At 38.6% G+C, this 18,876-nt stretch overlaps 1 protein-coding gene across 1 annotated transcript in view; it reads left to right on the top strand.

Annotated features, from left to right (window-relative positions):
* Window positions 1-18,876, top strand: part of nav2a (neuron navigator 2a) — a 260,418-nt gene that overhangs the window by 80,521 nt on the left and 161,021 nt on the right. Inside the window, exons 3-5 of the mRNA XM_061974799.1 lie at window positions 1,964-2,016; window positions 15,987-16,059; window positions 18,354-18,603. Coding sequence (XP_061830783.1) covers window positions 1,964-2,016; window positions 15,987-16,059; window positions 18,354-18,603 — 376 coding nt within the window. The remainder of the gene's footprint in view (window positions 1-1,963; window positions 2,017-15,986; window positions 16,060-18,353; window positions 18,604-18,876) is intronic.

Here is an 18,876-nt window from a genome sequence, read left to right as displayed (position 1 = left end):
AAAATTCTCAATATGTTGATGCTAGTGCCATTATCTTGACATAATGATATGCGCTCGGCATTACATTTCTTGAAACCAGCAAACTTATACTAAAAACTGATTTATTGTTCTTAATGGAAAGGCAACAAGGCAACCGCTTGTTACTCTCGGGGTCTCCTAGCCGCTCAGGCAAATCATATGGTCTAAAAATGCATTTTTCCATCGATAACATGACATCATCGCGCCAAGTGCGTGCTCTTTCAGTCAATTAGTGCTCATATATACAGCCCGGCCCCCGGCCAAAACATTTTTAATCTTAATTTTCAGGAATTTATCTGAATGTGCATGAACTATTTCTGTTCAAAATAGTTAGAAATGTCACATGTTAAATGTTTAAATATTAACTGTCAGTTTACTGTACTGTGCCAACTGTACTACTATATGAGTACCTATTTTCTATTGTTTCATTGAAAATAAAACAGCAAAGTCCTGTTTTAATTATGAGACACACTTGTGTGAAAATCATGATTTTTTTTTTTTCATGCTTGAAATAAGAAATTATTACTTTAAAAAAAAAAGTAGTTTTATGTTTGTGTTGATGACACAGCTTTGCAACAGTTGATATTCTAGTTTCAAGCATGTGTTACTCAATATAGGTCAGGGGTCGGCAACCCGCGGCTCTAGAGCCGCGCGGCTCTTTAGCGCCGCCCTAGTGGCTCTCTGGAGCTTTTTCAAAAATGTATGAAAAATGGAAAAAGTTGAGGGGAAAAAAAAATATTTTTTGTTTTAATATGGTTTCTGTAGGAGGCCAAACATGACACAAACCTCCCTAATTGTTATAAAGCACACTGTTTATATTAAACATGCTTCACTGATTCCAGTATTTGGCGAGCGCCGTTTTATCCCACTAATTTTGGCAGTCCTTGAACTCACCTTAGTTTGTTTACATGTATATCTTTCTGCGACTTTCTAGGACGTGTTTTATGCCACTTCTTTTTCTGTTTCATTTTGTCTACCAAACTTTTAACGTTGTGCATGAATCCACAAAGGTGAGTTTTGTTGATGTTATTGACTTGTGTGGAGTGCTAATCAGACATATTTGGTCACTGCATGGCTGCGAGCTAATCGATGCTAACATGCTATTTAGGCTAGCTATATGTACATAATGCATCATTATGCTTCATTTGTAGCTATATTTGAGCTCATTTAGTTTCCTTTAAGTCATATTAATTCAATTTATATCTCATGACACACTATCTGTATGTAATATGGCTTTTAATTTTTTGCGGCTCCAGACAGATTTGTTTTTGTATTTTTGGTCCAATATGGCTCTTTCAACATTTTGGGTTGCCGACCCCTGATATAGGTCATACAATCTCAGCAACAAGCTGTAATATCTTACTGAGATCATTTAGGACCAAAACACTTAAAACAAGTAAAAGTCTGTAACATAAAATCTGCTTAGACATAAAATAAGCAAATATCACCCTTATTTGAGATATTTAATCTTACTTAGATTTCAGTTTTTGCAGTGTAGTAAGTCTTACTGTGTGGCTAACATGCAGTTTATTATTTATTGACCTGTTAGAGGAGTGTTGTCCCACAGGGTAGGTGGCACCGACATGCTATCTGAGGTAGACTGCGGGGGCCCCTTGGTCTTGCACGCTGCACTGTTGGCACAGTTGTCAGCAGCGACCCCCTCCCACCCCTCTTCCCGTCTCAGCTGCTGTGGGCCGGGCCTTTAAGGGAGGAAGAATCCCTGACATCACACGCCGCCCCCACCCCCCGCCGCGAAAGAAGCAGTACGACACTCCCATCTTTTCTCCCGGGCCCCTCAGCAGCCCCATTCATATTTACTCCAACCGGATCAAGTTTAAAGGGGGTCGGAGATGAGGGGGTCTGTACCATCAGCAATGAGAAGGGAGACACACGGACATCTTTACCGGGAATAATAACACATTTCTCATTCTCTGTCTGTCCTCAGCCAATGAGAAGCTGGACGACATCAACGGCTGCCCCAAGAGCCGCTCTCAGATGGTAAGTGATCCTCTTTTCTTTTTTTTCTTTTTTTTGGCAGAAAACTGCGAAGGTTTGTGTGAAATAACACACCTCTGTGGTCTTGTTGGGACGTCAACTTTGTGGGGAAGCTGGCCGCAGGATGACATTCTTCACCATCCTGAGAATATCAAGTACAACTTTTTTAGAGTCACTTGGAAGCAATTGGCAGTGAGTCAGGCTCCTTGTGACATTTTATTTAGTTTTATCACACGGGGAAGAAGTCCCCAGGCAGGGCTGCCCTCCGCTGCATGTGATGCCTCATAAATTGGGCCAGTGTGCCAGCTGAGGGGGGCTATTTTTGGCCACCGGCCAGACTACCGAAGCCTATCAAAGCCCACCACACCTCCGTGGTTAAAAACTGAAAAGCCCTCTTTGTCACTGGCGCGGTGCCACCTTTATAATTGTCCTTTGGCTGGAATGTTATTCTGTTTGGGCACACTGCAAAAAGTCAGTGTTCAAAAACAAGAAGAAAAAAAATACAAAAATTAGGGGTATTTTATTTGAACTAAGCAAAATTATCTGCCAATAGAAGAAGAAAATTAGGCTTGTCAAGACTCTCCAAAACAAGTAAAATTAGCTTACCTCAATGAACCCCAAAATACCTTAAAATAAGTACAAATCCCATTTCCATATGAGTTGGGAAATTGTGTTAGATGTAAATATAAACGGAATACAATGATTTGCTAATCCTTTTCAACCCATATTCAATTGAATGCACTACAAAGACAAGATATTTGATGTTCAAACTCATAAACTTTATTTTTTTTTGAAAATAATAATTAACTTAGAATTTCATGGCTGCAACATGTGCCAAAGTAGTTGGGAAAGGGCATGTTCACCACTGTGTTACATGGCCTTTCCTTTTAACAACACTCAGTAAACGTTTGGGAACTGAGGAGACACATTTTTTAAGCTTCTCAGGTGGAATTCTTTCCCATTCTTGCTTGATGTACAGCTTACGTTGTTCAACAGTCCGGGGGTCTCCGTTGTGGTATTTTAGGCTTCATAATGCGCCACACATTTTCAATGGGAGACAGGTCTGGACTACAGGCAGGCCAATCTAGTACCCGCACTCTTTTACTATGAAGCCACGTTGATGTAACACGTGGCTTGGCATTGTCTTGCTGAAATAAGCAGGGGCGTCCATGGTAACGTTGCTTGGATGGCAACATATGTTGCTCCAAAACCTGTATGTACCTTTCAGCATTAATGGCGCCTTCACAGATGTGTAAGTTACCCATGTCTTGGGCACTAATACACCCGCATACCATCACAGATGCTGGCTTTTCAACTTTGCGCCTAGAACAATCCGGATGGTTCTTTCCCAAGAGCAGACAAAAATTACAGAGAGACAGAAAAGGATCACTGTAAAAAGGTGAGAAACAGGTAAACGCTAGGGTGGGGGGACCTTGAGCAAAAAAAAAAATTCAGTCTAAACCTGGGCCCCTGGAGATAATCTATGCAACATATTGACCAAGTAACCACCAGTACATGTTATGTAGACCACAAGGAAATGTTTTCAATTTAGAAAAAAATACCGTATTTTTCGGATTATTACAGAGCCCCTAAAGGGACATGGGGAAAATATTTTTTTTATAATTTTATTTTATTTTAATTTTTTTTTAGACATGTATCTCGTGCGCACGAGATAGTTTCTCGTGTGCACGAGATACATGTGTAAAATAAAAAATAAAAAAATTATAAAAAACAAATTCTCCCCATGTCCCTTTAGGGGCTCCGTAGATTATAAATCACTCTGGAGTATAAATCGCACCGGCCGAAAATGCATAATAAAGATTAAAAAAACCATATATAAGTCGCACTGGAGTATAAGTCGCATTTTTGGGGGACATTTATTTGATCAAATCCAACACCAAGAATAGACATTTGAAAGGCAATTTAAAATAAATAAAGAATAGTGAACAACAGGCTGAATAAGTGTACGTTATATGAGGCATAAATAACCAACTGAGAACGTGCCTGGTATGTTAATGTAACATATTATGGTAAGAGTCATTCAAATAACTATAACATATAGAACATGCTATATGTTTACCAAACAATCTGTCACTCCTAATCCTAATGCGCCGCTTCCTCTTCTATCTTATTTGATATTTTACGGGAATGTGTTAATAATTTCACACATAAGTCGCTCCAGAGTATAAATCGCACCCCCGGCCAAACTATGAAAAAAACTGTGATTTATAATCCGAAAAATACGGTAATAATAATATGACTCTTTTAATGCGCCCTATAGTCTGGTGCGCCTTATATATGAAAATAGACCAGAGCTGGGCAAATATTTTGACTTGGGGGGCCGCATTGAGAGAAAAAATGTGTCTGGGGGGTCCAATGTGTATGTATGTATAAATGATATACCGTATTTTTCGGAGTATAAGTCGTACCGGAGTATAAGTGGCACCTGCCGAAAATGCATAATAAAGAAGGAAAAAAACATATATAAGTTGTATTGGACTATGAAAAAAACTGCGACTTATAGTCCAAAAAATACGGTATACACATTTAGCTATAAAAATCTGCTGTACAGTATATGTGTTTGGGTCCTTTTTTTCCAGGAACGCTAATACCAAAAGTCACAATGTCCGATAGAGTTCTAAAAACGTTATGACAGACCACCTCAAAAAAAAAAAAAAACTAATGGAATTTTACAGTTTTTCACTGAATGGGACACCCAAAATGTACATGAAAATAAAGAAAGTGGGATTTACAATATTAACTATGAACAATAAAACACTGAATATTGACAACATGTGAACGTCGCTCCTCTTTTAGTTGTCAGGCCAGCTCCTCGATGTATCTTTTACAATCAAGCAAAACACAACAAAAATGAAAAAAAAAAACAGAAAAATATGAATGCAAAGTGTAATAAACACCTACAATATGATATATTATCACGTAAAAATGTGCTCCCGCATCTGTTTCTGACACACGCGTTTGGGGCTGGCCGCTCTGAAAACAAACCCAACCCACTCTGCTTTGTTCCTGGTCTGAGCTGAATTACCGTAATAACTCCTATAACACCCGAAAGCGCAGATTTCGACCATTGAAATACTTTTTATTAGGGGTGTAACGGTACGTGTATTTGTATTGAACCGTTTCGGTACGGGGCTTTCGGTTCGGTTCGGAGGTGTACCGAACGAGTTTCCACACGAACATATTAAGTAGCCGCCTCCGCTTCCTTCTGCCTCTGTTTCTCTGTCAGTACTCTACACAGCACCCAGCATTGTCCCACCCACACATACATCTGATTGGTTACAAACAGAGCGGTAACAGCCAATCAGCAGTGCGTATTCAGAGCGCATGTAGTCAGTGCTTAGCGTTTAGCAGGTAATCATCAGGCTGCGGACTCTCCCCAAATTATGATAAACACCTCCCAGTCAACTACTAGTAACATCACTATGAGCCCGTTGACCTTCTAGAAATATAAAAGGCAGCTCAGCTCGCTCGCAGTCCTGGCTTGAGGTGAAGGCTAATTCGCTTTTAGCGTAATGTTAGCTCATTTTGCGGGGTGTGTGTGTGTGTGTGTGTTACGGACAGCAAAGCCCTGTCTGTCTGTTATTTCACTTTACCTTTTTCTGTGTTGATTGAGCTGTGTTGAAGCAGCAAAAAATGACATTATGTTAAATGAAGAGTTTCTGTCTCTGCTAGTTGATATAATAATGTAACTGCATCATTAAGCCGACATGAACTCCATGGTGTTCAGGGATGAATAGTCTCTCCTATTGCTGTTGTACTATTTTTTCAGCAATAGTTACATTATTCATTAGTAATGTAGCAGCCTAGTTTTGAATGGCAGGGTCCCTGCTATCACATGTTGATAAAAATATAACATTTATATCATAAAAATCAACTACAGGCTTCCCAAATGCTGTAATAAATTAAGCATGATGAGTTCACTTGAAACTGTTTAATGTTGCACTTTTTATATGTAGAAGAAAAGTTTTGTTATTTTATTTAATCTGAGCAACAACTTGAGGCAGTTTAATGTTGATTAACGTGGGCAGAATTATTATAGTATTCCCAATGTTAAAAGGATAAAGCCATTGTTTACAAATTTGGTAAATAAATAACCAAAAAATTTATATTTTGTTGTATTCTTACTGTACCGAAAATGAACCGAACCGTTACCTGTAAACCGAGGTACGTACCGAACCGAAATTTTTGTGTACCGTTACACCCCTACTTTCTATAGTTCAAGGCTTACGGTCATTTAAAAACAGCACTGCACATCATAATGGTGGCGACAGTTTTGATGTTAAAGGGCTAAAAAAATGATGTAGAACGTCCGGCGGGCCGGATTGAAAATCTTAACGGGCCGCATGTGGCCCACGGGACGTATTTTGCCCAGCTGTGAAATAGACCATTCATCGGCAGTGCGCCTTATAATCCGGTGCGCCCTATGGTCCGGAAAATCCAGTCCTTTTGTTTTTGCGACCTCAATTCAAACGTATGAAATTGAATTGGAATTTGGGATGTATTTTTTAAATTCACAAGTCCTCAATACTGAGCGTTTAAAAAGAAAAAAATTAACCGTGATTATGATGGCTGTTCTAGCTGGAGTGGCTGTTTTTACAACTGTCACATTCTCGCTAGGCTGAGCCCCGTCACTATGTCAGTATTTCAGCCACCCGCAGTGGTCCTGTGTTTCTTCAGCCCAGAGCTGATGTGACACTGAGCTGTTAAAACCACACAGAACGCACAAACCACATTCAGCGGGTTTTTTTTTCTTGTTTACGTTGTACTGAATTAAAAAAAAAAAAAAAGGTAACCTTTAAGGTCAAGCACAATTTGAGATGCTTAATTAAAAAGGAAAATATCGTTATGGCATTATGGCAGGTGAGATAATCCATTGCGGGGTCAAAGTACTGGGGGAGTTCAAGATGACGTCGTTTTAATTGCATAATTGCACATAATAACGGAGGAAAATTACTTTAATTTACAATCTGACATAAACAATTTACACATTTTTTTTATTGTTCTGGCGTCTAATGGAATGAACAAAATGTGTGCATCTTACATGCATATCAACTGAAGGTTAATGGCCGCAAATTTACTCGCATGTGATACACGTCAGGATGTGCAGGTTAGCATCCAAAATGCCGCTTGTAAGATACTAAACTAAAGGAAAATAATAGGGATGTCCAATAATGGCTTTTTGCCGATACCCGATATTCCGATATTGTCCAACTCTTTAATTACCGATATTGATATCAACCGATATATACAGTCGTGGAATTAACACATTATTATGCCTAATTTAGACAACCAGGTATGGTGAAGATAAGGTCCTTTTTAAAAAAAATTATAAAATAAAATAAGATAAATAAATTAAAAACATTTTCTTGAATAAAAAAGAAAGTAAAACAATATAAAAACAGTTACATAGAAACTAGTAATTAATGAAAATTTGTAAAATTAACTGTTAAAGGTTAGTACTATTAGTGGACCAGCAGCACGCACAATCATGTGTGCTGTATCCCTTGTAGACTGTATTGATATATATTGATATATAATGTAGGAACCAGAATATTGATAACAAAAAGAAACAACCCTTTTGTGTGAATGAGTGTAAATGAGCGTAAATGTGGGAGGGAGGTTTGTTGGGTTGGTGCACTAATTGTAAGTGTATCTTGTGTTTTTTATGTTGATTTAATAAAAAAAATAAAAAATAAAAAAAACGATAACGATAATAACAAAACCGATACCGATAATTTCCGATATTACATTTTAAAGCATTTCGGCAGGCCGATAAACTTTTTTTTCTTCCAAGGACGAGAGGAAAAGGAATGGCTCAGCATTCTACATACAAGTGCTGCTCGATTAATCGAAATCGAATCGACATCGAGGTTTTAATTAGTGCGGTAAATAACCAGCGTTTTTTTTTTTCTCCGGCGTCTCCGGTATTTGTGCACTGCAAAAATTCAGTGTTTAAAAACAAGAAGAAAAAAAATACAAAAATGAGGGGTATTTTATTTGAACTAAGCAAAATTATCTGCCAATAGAACAAGAACATTTGGCTTGTCAAGACTTTCCAAAACAAGTCATATTACCTAACCTCAATGTACCCAAAAATACCTTAAAATAAGTATATTCTCACTAATAACAAGTGCACTTTTCTTGGTAGAAAGAAAAAAAACAGACCTTTTTGCTCAAAAAAATTCTTAAATGAAGTAAACGCTAGTGCCATTATCTTGACATAATGGTATGCGCTCGGCATTACATTTCTTGAAACCAGCAAACTTATACTAAAAACTAATTTATTGTTCTTCATGGAAAGGCAACAAGGCAACCGCTTGTTACTCTCGGGGTCTCCAAGCCGCTCAGGCAAATCATATTGTCTAAAAATGCATTTTTCCATGGATAACATGACATCATCGCCTCAAGTGCGTGCTCTTTCAGTCATTAGTGCGCATATATACAGCCCGGCCCCCGGCCAAAATTTTTTTAATTGTAATTTTGAAGAATTTATCTGAATGTGCATGAACTATTTTTAGCTTCAAAAAGGGTGGGCAATATGAGCCCATCAACACGGACGAACGAGCGAAAATACTGTCGTCATAAACAAAATGACAAAGTCCAACCAAATTTTTCCAACGAGGAATTTTATTTTATTAATTTTTTTGTGTTTTTTTTTTTAGGTGGGCGGAGTTGGGGGGGGCGGCGTTTGGTGGTAGCGGGGGTGTATATTGTAGCGTCCCGGAAGAGTTAGTGCTGCAAGGGTTTCTGGGTATTTGTTCTGTTGTGTTTATTTTGTGTTACGGTGCGGATGTTCTCCCGAAATGTGTTTGTCATTCTTGTTTGGTGTGGGTTCACAGTGTGGCGCATATTTGTAACAGTGTTAAAGTTGTTTATACGGCCACCCTAACAGTGACCTGTATGGCTGTTGATCAAGTATGTCTTGCTGTCACTTACGTGTGTCGGCAGATGCCGCATACAACATGTTACTGGGCCGGCACGCTGTTTGTATGGTGAAAAAGCGGACGCGACGACTGTAGAGGATGCTAAAGGCAGTGCCATCATGGCACGCCCTTAATATTGTGGTCCGGGTGAAAATCGGGAGAAATTCGGGAGAATGGTTGCCCCAGGAGATTTTCGGGAGGGGCACTGAAATTCGGGAGTCTCCCGGAAAAATCGGGAGGGTTGGCAAGTATGGTCAGACCACAGAACACTTTTCCACTTTGCATCAATCCATCTTAGATGAGCTCGGGCCCAGCGAAGCCGGCGGCGTTTCTGGGTGTTGTTGATAAATGGCTTTGGCTTTGCATAGTAGAGTTTTAACGTGCACTTACAGATGTAGCGACGAACTGTAGCTACTGACAGTGGTTTTCTGAAGTGTTCCTGAGCCCATGTGGTGATATCCTTTACACACTGATGTCGCTTTTTGATGCAGTACCGCATGAGGGATTTAAGGTCCATAATATCATCGCTTACGTGCAGTGATTTCTCCAGATTCTCTGAACCGTTTGATGATATTACGGACCGTAGATTGTGAAATACCTAAATTCCTTGCAATAGCTCGTTGAGAAATGTTGTTCTTAAACATTTTGCGCACGCATTTGTTCAGAAAGTGGTGACCTTCGCCCCATCCTTGTTTGTAAATTTCATGGAAGCTTGCTTTTATACCCAATCATGGCACCCACCTGTTCCCAATTATCCCGTTCACCTGTGGGATGTTCCAAATAAGTGTTGGATGAGCATTCCTCAATTTTCTCAGTCATTTTTGCCACTTATGCCAGCTTTTTTGAAACACATTGCAGGCATCAAATTCCAAATGAGCTGATATTTGCAAAAAATAACAAAAGTTTTCCAGTTCGAACGTTACGTATCTTGTCTTTGCAGTCTATTCAATCGAATATAGGTTGAAAAGGATTTGCAAATCATTGTATTCTCTTTGTATTTACCATTTACACAACGTGCCAACTTCACTGGTTTTGGGTTTTGTACAAAAAAAAATGTTTTTCTTGTTTATTTGTATTGCCCTGTCCCTTTGATCAGTGATGCCTTATAGTAAAACACGTATGATGAGGTGGTATTATGGTATTATCGAAGCCACATACCATGTTCTACAGTAGGTTCCAGTCCTAACAGGCTTTAAATAGCGATACAGTATGTGTCGCTATTTCAAGCTGCAGATATAAATAAACCCAGAAGTAGGACGAGAGTTGATTTCAGCGGGACGGGCCCGCCATTAAGTTGGAGCATAATAACTGTTGGTTTAGTTTAAGTAGGCATCATTATAAAAGGAGAGTGGTTCAGCCGCACGCGCAATAAGCCTTGACGGCATGAAAGAAAGCATTCGGACTAATACTCTGCATTCTTCCCACTACCAAAGTGTTTCGCATCGGCAGACAGCATATATCAGTCCCTCAAACAGCTGCTCTGGGGTCAGAGGGTCACCTTGCTGTTTCAACTCAGTCGGGAGCCAAAAGTCAAATAAAGAACGACAGCGCGCACAAGGCCAATCCGCTAAGCCCGTGCGCGGAGGTCGGCTTCTCTTCAACGAGGAAAAACGGCGAGCACATCCCATTTAGCAGAACATGTGCTGATTGTTAGAACGCCCACAATACTCGAAATGTATTGATTTAGCACTCGTGATTTATCAAGACTGAAAATGTTCTGCGTTTACCGTATTTTCTGGACCGTAGGGCGCGCCGGATTATAAGGCGCACTGCCGATGAGCAGGTCTAGTCAGGTTTTTTTTCCAATAGACAAGGGCGTACCGGATAATAAGGCGCATTAAAGGAGTCATATTATGATTTTTTGGGTGGAATGGAGGGGGGGGGGGGGGGGGTTTGTGCAACCAGTTACTCTCCTACCGCTGCCAATCAACCATGCTTGCCTTAAGCATACTTGCCAACCTTGAGACCTCCGATTTCGGGAGGTGGGGGGTGGGGGGCGTGGGCGGGGGGCGTGGTTGGGGGCGTGGTTAAGACATATATATATATATATATATATATATATAAGAAATACTTGACTTTCAGTGAATTCTATTCTAGCTAGAATTCTATGAATTATATTTTATTACATACAGTACCGGTATATATATTTTTTATTACATATATATATATATATATATATATATATATATATATATATATATATATATATATATATATATATATATATAAATATATAAATATATATATATATATAAATAAAAGAAATACTTGAATTTCAGTGATCATTTATTTACACATATACACACACATAACACTCATCTACTCATTGTTGAGTTAAGGGTTGAATTGTCCATCCTTGTTCTATTCTCTGTCACTATTTCAGAACACACACATTATACAAATATACATTATAAAATCAATAAGAAAACGGGAGCTCTAATTTGGGAGTCTGAATTAGGATCAGAAGTTCCTATATAAACATTGCGTACTCACGTCGCCTTTTTGTATTGATTACTGCAGCTGTGCACTGGATTCATTCACAAATACAAACTACAACTCACAAACACTTTAGAGTTAGGCTCCACCATCAGAATGTGTACTTAAACTTATAAAGATCACATAGATATTATTCAGTGAGTTGATTCACCAAAACTAACCTGTTATACAGTAGGAAAAAGCACACAGGACGTTTCAATTGTTCACAGACTGGTCGCGCTCATCAGAATGACAAGACACTTCCGGTCTGCAGGTGATAGCATTCAATTGGGAAGAAACGCTCTACTGCCCCCTACTGACCAATGTGAATACTGATAAATGTGTAATGACAGCTCCAAAAACGAATTCAAACCACAAAATAAAATAAATAAATCAACACAAAAATGTGACACATTATGGGTGGGTCACATATGCATGTACAGTAGATGGCAGTATTGTCCTGTTTAAAAGTGTCACAACATTGCTGTTTACGGCAGACCAACTGCTTTACGGTAGACGAAAACTTGACTGCTGTTGTTGTGTGTTATAACCGCGCTGGGAGGACGTTAATGAAACTGCCTAACAATAAACCCACATAAGAAACCAAGAACTCGTCCTCGATCATTAGCTGTTTATATTGTGGGAAAGCGGACGTGTGAACAGGCTGTCAACACGTCACTCAGGTCCGCATGGATTTGGAGGGGGCGTGGCCTCCAGCTCCGCCTGAATTTCGGGAGATTTTCGGGAGAAAATTTGTCCCGGGAGGTTTTCGGGAGAGGCGCTGAATTTCGGGAGTCTCCCGGAAAATCCGGGAGGGTTGGCAAGTATGGCCTTAAGAGAACCGCATTTTTTTTTTTTTTCGCTGCTCAATTTTGGTTGCGGGATGTTATTTTATTCTTTATTCATGATGGGTGAATGAGAGTATGGCCCACTCGCTACCTGCATTGACACTGTACTGATTAGGAATGCCGGAGAAATGTACCGTATTTTCCGTACCTTGGGGTGCACCGGACTATAAGGCGCACTGCCGATGAGCGGGTCTATTCAGGTCTTCTTTCATACAAAAGGCGCACCGGATTATAAGGTGCATTAAAGGAGTAATATGATTTTTTTCTAAATGTAAAACACTTCCTTGTGGTCTACATAACATGTAATGGTGGTTCTTTAGTCAAAATTATGTTTTACAGATCATCCTCAAGGCGCTTTCTGACAGTCGCTTCAGGATGCGCCGTTTTGTGGGCGGTCTTATTTACGTGGCTCACCTTCGGCAGCGTCTTCTCCCCCGTCATCTTTGTCGTAGCGGTGTAGCGTGCAAGGACGGGTGTGGAAGAAGCGTCAAAAGATGGAGCTAACTGTTTTAATGACATTCAGACTTTACTTCAATCAATAACGGAGCAGCATCTCCTCATCCGTGGCTCACTAGTGCAACAACAACGCCAGAAATGTGTCCCGTGAAAAACCGTCCGACCGGAACTCTCTAATAACTAACGTTCCTTGGGTGAATAAATAAACTCACTATACCGGTATGTTTTAGCGCTTTCATGGCGAGTTTACTGACAGATATAAGTTAGAACTTTACACTACTTTATATTAGAAATGGCAACAGCAGAGGATGAATGTCCCATAACAAGAATATAGAGAAAAAGAAGAAGCTTATCGACTACAGTGGCGGACGTGCGCACATTTTTAGTACTTATGCAGATCCCAAATACACATCAGCAGGTACTACAAGATGAGAAAAGTTGGTTTTGCATAATATTGTGAAACAAAACGCAGATAATATGTCTGCTAATAGGTGCCATTTTGCGGTCCTTATACACACACCATAGTAATACTTGTATCTCTGACTACGGTAGCCGAAATGGGCCGACAATCCATCAAGCGGTGTGGCTTCAAAGTCATACTAAAACATTTTGACAGATTTTTGAGTGCCGTGTGTAATGTTCTTTATTTTCAATGGAACATTTAAAGTTTTGGTGTTTACTGGTGTCATATTGCAGTCTACACGTATCTTTTGTGTGTGACTTCCATCTACTGGTCACACTTATCATTACACCTTGTACCAAATAAAATGGCTTCGAGGTCGGTAAGCACAACCAGAATCATTCCGTACATTAGGCGCATCGGGTTTATAAGGCGCACTGTCGATTTTTGAAAAAATTAAAGGATTTTAAGTGCGCCTTATAGTCCGAAAAATAGAGCATGTAGCATGTTTGGAAAGGAAAATGTGCGAACTGGCACAGTCACGCACAAACGGCTGTGAGAAAGGAGGACATTGCGCAGCAAAGAAAGATGATGGAGATAAAATACTCCATCTGTCAACATACTTGGACTGTCAGAAATAAAAAATATTGGACATATTGTCTACTCAGCAATGCCATTTTATAGCTGCTTGATGACTTAAGGGGCTGATTGGAGCTAAATTAATTAAATCAATGATTTGTTGTGTTTTTAATTGCGTTAATTTTTTCTTTAAGGAGCTTTTATTAATAGGGGTATGAATCTTTGAGGGCCTAATTATTTGATCCCGATTCCGATTTCTGCGGTGTCATTTTGATTCAGAATCGATTCTGGATTCAAACCGATTCTTGCAATGTATCATTTGGTATAATAATTATTATAAAACGTTTTCAAAACACGGTATGGGTAAGAAAATCTCCTTCTGGTCGGATGAGATGACCTAAAAACACATTTATAGAAATTGTTTCTTAACTTAAAAAAAAACAATTTTATTTAATTGTTTGAATTTTTTATTTCTTAAATCTTTTTTGAAAATTATGAATCGTTTTCGAATTGGGTTGAATAAGAATCGCGATTTGGGTGTGAATCTTTTTTTTCTGCACCCCTAATTAATAATATATATCCTGTACTGTATTTTTCGGACTATAAGTCGCAGTTTTTTTCATAGTTGGTGCGACTTATACTCAGGAGCGACTTATGTGTGAAATTATTAACACATTACCGTCAAATATCAAATAATATTATTTAGCTCATTCACGTAAGAGACTAGACGTATAAGATTTCATGGGATTTAGCGATTAGGAGTGACAGATTGTTTGGTAAACGTATAGCATGTTCTATATGTTATAATTATTTGAATGACTCTTACCATAATATGTTACGTTAACATACCAGGCACGTTCTCAGTTGGTTATTTATGTGTCATATAACGTACACTTATTCAGCCTGTTGTTCACTATTCTTTATTTATTTTAAATTGCCTTTCAAATGTCTATTCTTGGTGTTGGCTTTTATCAAATAAATTTTCCCCAAAAATGCGACTTATACTCCAGTGCGACTTATATATGTTTTTTCCTTCTTTATTATGCATTTTCGGCCGTTGCGACTTATACTACGGAGCGACTTATACTCCGAAAAATACGGTGTATATATATACAGTATATTGTGGAAAAACTTCTTGCAATATGCATTTTTTTCACGCCGGATCATGTGATATGCATTTTTACACGTCTGGATCCTTCTCGCGCGGCATCGCAGAGCGCAGAGAATAGGTTCTGTTTTCTAGATCACGTTTCCATTCATCCAGAAAAGGTGGTACAGATTATGGTTGTGTGCTGCATGTTTGACAACATGGCCAAACGCCTCAGGTGTGAGCGAGATAACATGAATATGAAGGGAAATGAGTGTCTCAATGGTGAGAGCTGGTAGCACATTCGAAAACCTCATTTAAATAAATAAATTTTGCGCCAGTTTTTAGTTGTACACGCAGTCTTAGTAGATCACACACCCACTAGTTCATGCAATTTTACAGTTTGCACACGCTGTTTAGTGAGTGACGTTCGATCTGAGTAGATCAGGCCCAAGGATGTTATTGTGGAAGTTACTTTTGCTGATTGCAGTACCATATGTAGAAGTATATAGGATTATGGACTAAAGTACAAGTATGTGACTAATGCTGTGATTATTGTAATGCAAAAAATAATGTTGATACAACTACTAGGAAATGTTTATGTCACTCCCTTGCCTGTGGTATGCTGTCCATCTGGGAAAATTACTTTTTTCCAACTACAAATATTGTTTTTAATTCTAAAATAAATACTGGCTTACATTTCAGGTGCACTGTATGTTTGAGCTGTATAATCCTACAGATGCAGTAGCGAGTACAAATGCACTTTAGTCCTACTTGCAATTAAAAAAAATGTTTTAAATGTTTTTTTATTACCATTTTGAATACTGCAAAGTGTGTTAAAATGTCGACGGTGCACAATCAATTCTGTTGTCAGAGACAGGCTGGCTTGGAGAGCCACTCTGAGAGCAACGGCTGTGCGCTGCTGACAGTTGTTTTCAAAGCGTTAACCTGCTGTGTTTGCCTCGTGTAAACCGTTGGTAAACTTTGATCGCACAATGAAACACTTTCTATGGCTCTTTTATGATTTGTGTGGTTAATTGTGCCACTGCAAAGGCCAACGGCGCATTACAGCATGTGTGGCATTCATGAAGCTGCCAGGGCCGAATTTTCCCACACAACATTTGCACATTTGAAAGAAAACATGAAAGCCTGCAGTTTCTCACAACTTTTCTGTCTTCATTCAGATTGAGAACATTGACGTGTGCCTCAGTTTCCTGGCAGCCAAAGGAGTCAACATCCAGGGACTCTCTGCAGAGGGTAAGCTAGACCTGTGTGCCCCGGTTTCTAATTAAACATGAGTTATTGTTATCTAATAATGTGGAGTAATTTAACAGTTAAAAGGTGAAATCGTGTTTACTTAACCAATGGGAAGCAATACGTGTGGATAGAGCTCAGCAGGCACACGACATTGAAATAACGTTGATTATACGTGCATGTACTTTGAAACATCGTTGCAAAATGGTTGTATTCGTAAATTGAGACAACGTCGGTGTCTAACGTTGGATCCACGTTGTAAAATATTGGTTGAAAAATGACCAAAATTTCAATGGTCAAATCAACGTCAGAAACCGACATTGTTTAAACGTTGTCAAAAAGCATGTTGTTTCAACCTTATATTTGTGTTGCAAAATATTGGTTGGAAAATGACCAAATTTCAATGGTCAAATCAACGCCAGAACCCGACATTGATTAAACGTTGTCAAAAAGCATGTTGTTTCAACGTTGTATTTGTGTTGTAAAATATTGGTTGAAAAATTAACACATTTTAATGGTCAAAACAACGTCAGAATCTGACGTTGATTAAATGTTGTCAAAAAGCATGTTGTTTCAACGTTGTATTTGTGTTGTAAAATATTGGTTGGAAAATTACCAAATTTCAATGGTCAAATCAACGTCAGTACCCGACGTTGATTAAAAGTCGTCAAAAAGCATGTTGTTTCAACGTTGTATTTGTTTTGTAAAATATTGGTTGAAAAATGATCAAATTTCAATGGTCAAAACAACGTCAGAACCCAACATTGATTAAACGTTGTCAAAAAGCATGTTGTTTCAACGCTAGGTTTGAGTTGCTCAACGTCAGGACCAAATTCAACATGTTCTCAACGTTGTTTTAGTGTCAGGTTGGGAAATAACCACATTTAATGGTCAAAAAGCATGTTGTTTCAACGTTGTTTTTGTGTTATCAAATATTGGTTGAAAAATGACTAAATTTCAATGGTCAAAACAACGTCAGAACCCAACTTTGATTAAATATCGTCAAAAAGTATGTTGTTTGAACGTTGTATTTGTGTTGGAAAATATTTGTTGGAAAATGACCACATTTCAATGGTCAAAACAATGTCAGAACCCAACATTGATTAAATGTTGTCAAACAGCATGTTGTTTCAACGTTGTATTTGTGTTGTCAAATATTGGTTGAAAAATGACCAAAATTCAATGGTCAAATCAACGTCAGAACCCAACGTTGATTAAACGTCGTCAAAAAGCATGTTGTTTCAACGTTGTATTTGTATTGTAAAATATTGGTTGGAGAATGACCAAATTTCAATGGTCAAAACAGCGTTAGAACCCAACATTGATTAAATGTTGTCAAAAAGCATGTTGCTTCAACGTTGTATTTGTGTTGTAAAATATTGGTTGGAAAATGACCAAAATTCAATGGTCAAATCAACATCACAACCCAACATTGATTAAACGTCGTCAAAAAGCTTGTTGTTTCAACGCTATGTTTGAGTTGCTCAACGTCAGGACCTAATTCAACACGTTGTCAACGTTATTTCAGTGTCAGGTTGGGAAATAACCACATTTTAATGGTCAAAAAGCATGTTCTTTCAACGTTGTATTTGTGTTCTAAAATATCGGTTGAAAAATGACCAAATTTCAATGAACAAATCAACGTCAGAACCCGACATTGATTACACGTCGTCAAAAAGCATGTTGTTTCAACGTTGTATTTGTGTTGTAACATATTGGTTGAAAAATGACCAAAATTCAATGGTCAAATCAACGGCAGAACCTAACATTGATAAAACGTCGTCAAAAATCATGTTGTTTCAACATTGTATTTGTGTAGTAAAATATTGGTTGAAAAATGACCAAATTTCAATGGTCAAATCAACGTCAGAACCCAACATTGATTAAACGTCGTCAAAAAGCATGTTGTTTCAACGTTGTATTTGTGTAGTAAAATATTTGTTGAAAAATTACCAAATTTCAATGGTCAAATCAACGTCAGAACCCAACATTATTAAACGTCAACAAAAAGCATGTTGTTTCAACGTTGTATTTGTGTTGTAAAATATTGGTTGGAAAATGACCAAATTTCAATGGTCAAATCAACGTCAGAACCCAACATTGATTAAACGTCGTCAAAAAGCTTGTTGTTTCACCGCTAGGTTTGAATTGTTCAACGTCAGGACCAAATTCAACTAGTTCTCAACATTGTTTCAATGTCCTGTGCGATGTCGTAAAGCCGCAACAATAAAAGCGACTGCACCTTTTTTTCCCCCGATCACCTTACAGCATTTTAATGGTTTCTGTCTGTCCCTCAGAGATTCGGAATGGCAACCTGAAAGCCATCCTCGGCCTCTTCTTCAGCCTGTCCCGCTTCAAGCAGCAGCAGCAGCAGCAGCAGCAGCAGCGGCAGAACCCTCAGCAGGGCCTGGCACCTCCAGCCCAGCCTCGGAGCGCTCACCCTCCCCTGAGCCAGCAGAGCAGCGCTCCAGCTCCCCTCAGCCATTCTCCGCATGGGACTCCAGCACACACAGCCCAGAAAGCAGCACAGGCCGAGATGCAGTCCAGGTGAGGCTTGCAAGATTTAAAACTGTCACAATAGTCTTGTCCTTATACCAAAGTATATCTCGGTACTTTTCCATACTTTTCAAAATAAAGGGCGCCACAATTTTTTGTAATTAATAATAATTATTATGGAAAAAAAACAGAAAATCTTATGTTATGATACATTAAACAAACATTTCTTATTGCAATCAAAGAACAATTTTGGCATTAAATAAAATAGTGAACATACTAGACATTCTTTTAGTAGTAAGTAAACAAACAAAGGCTCCTAATTAG

This window comes from Nerophis lumbriciformis, linkage group LG15 (genome assembly GCF_033978685.3).
Source record: "Nerophis lumbriciformis linkage group LG15, RoL_Nlum_v2.1, whole genome shotgun sequence".
Classification (NCBI taxonomy): Eukaryota; Metazoa; Chordata; class Actinopteri; order Syngnathiformes; family Syngnathidae; genus Nerophis; species Nerophis lumbriciformis.
Note: the sequence above shows the minus strand (reverse complement) of the source record. Positions and strands in the feature narration are given on the sequence as shown.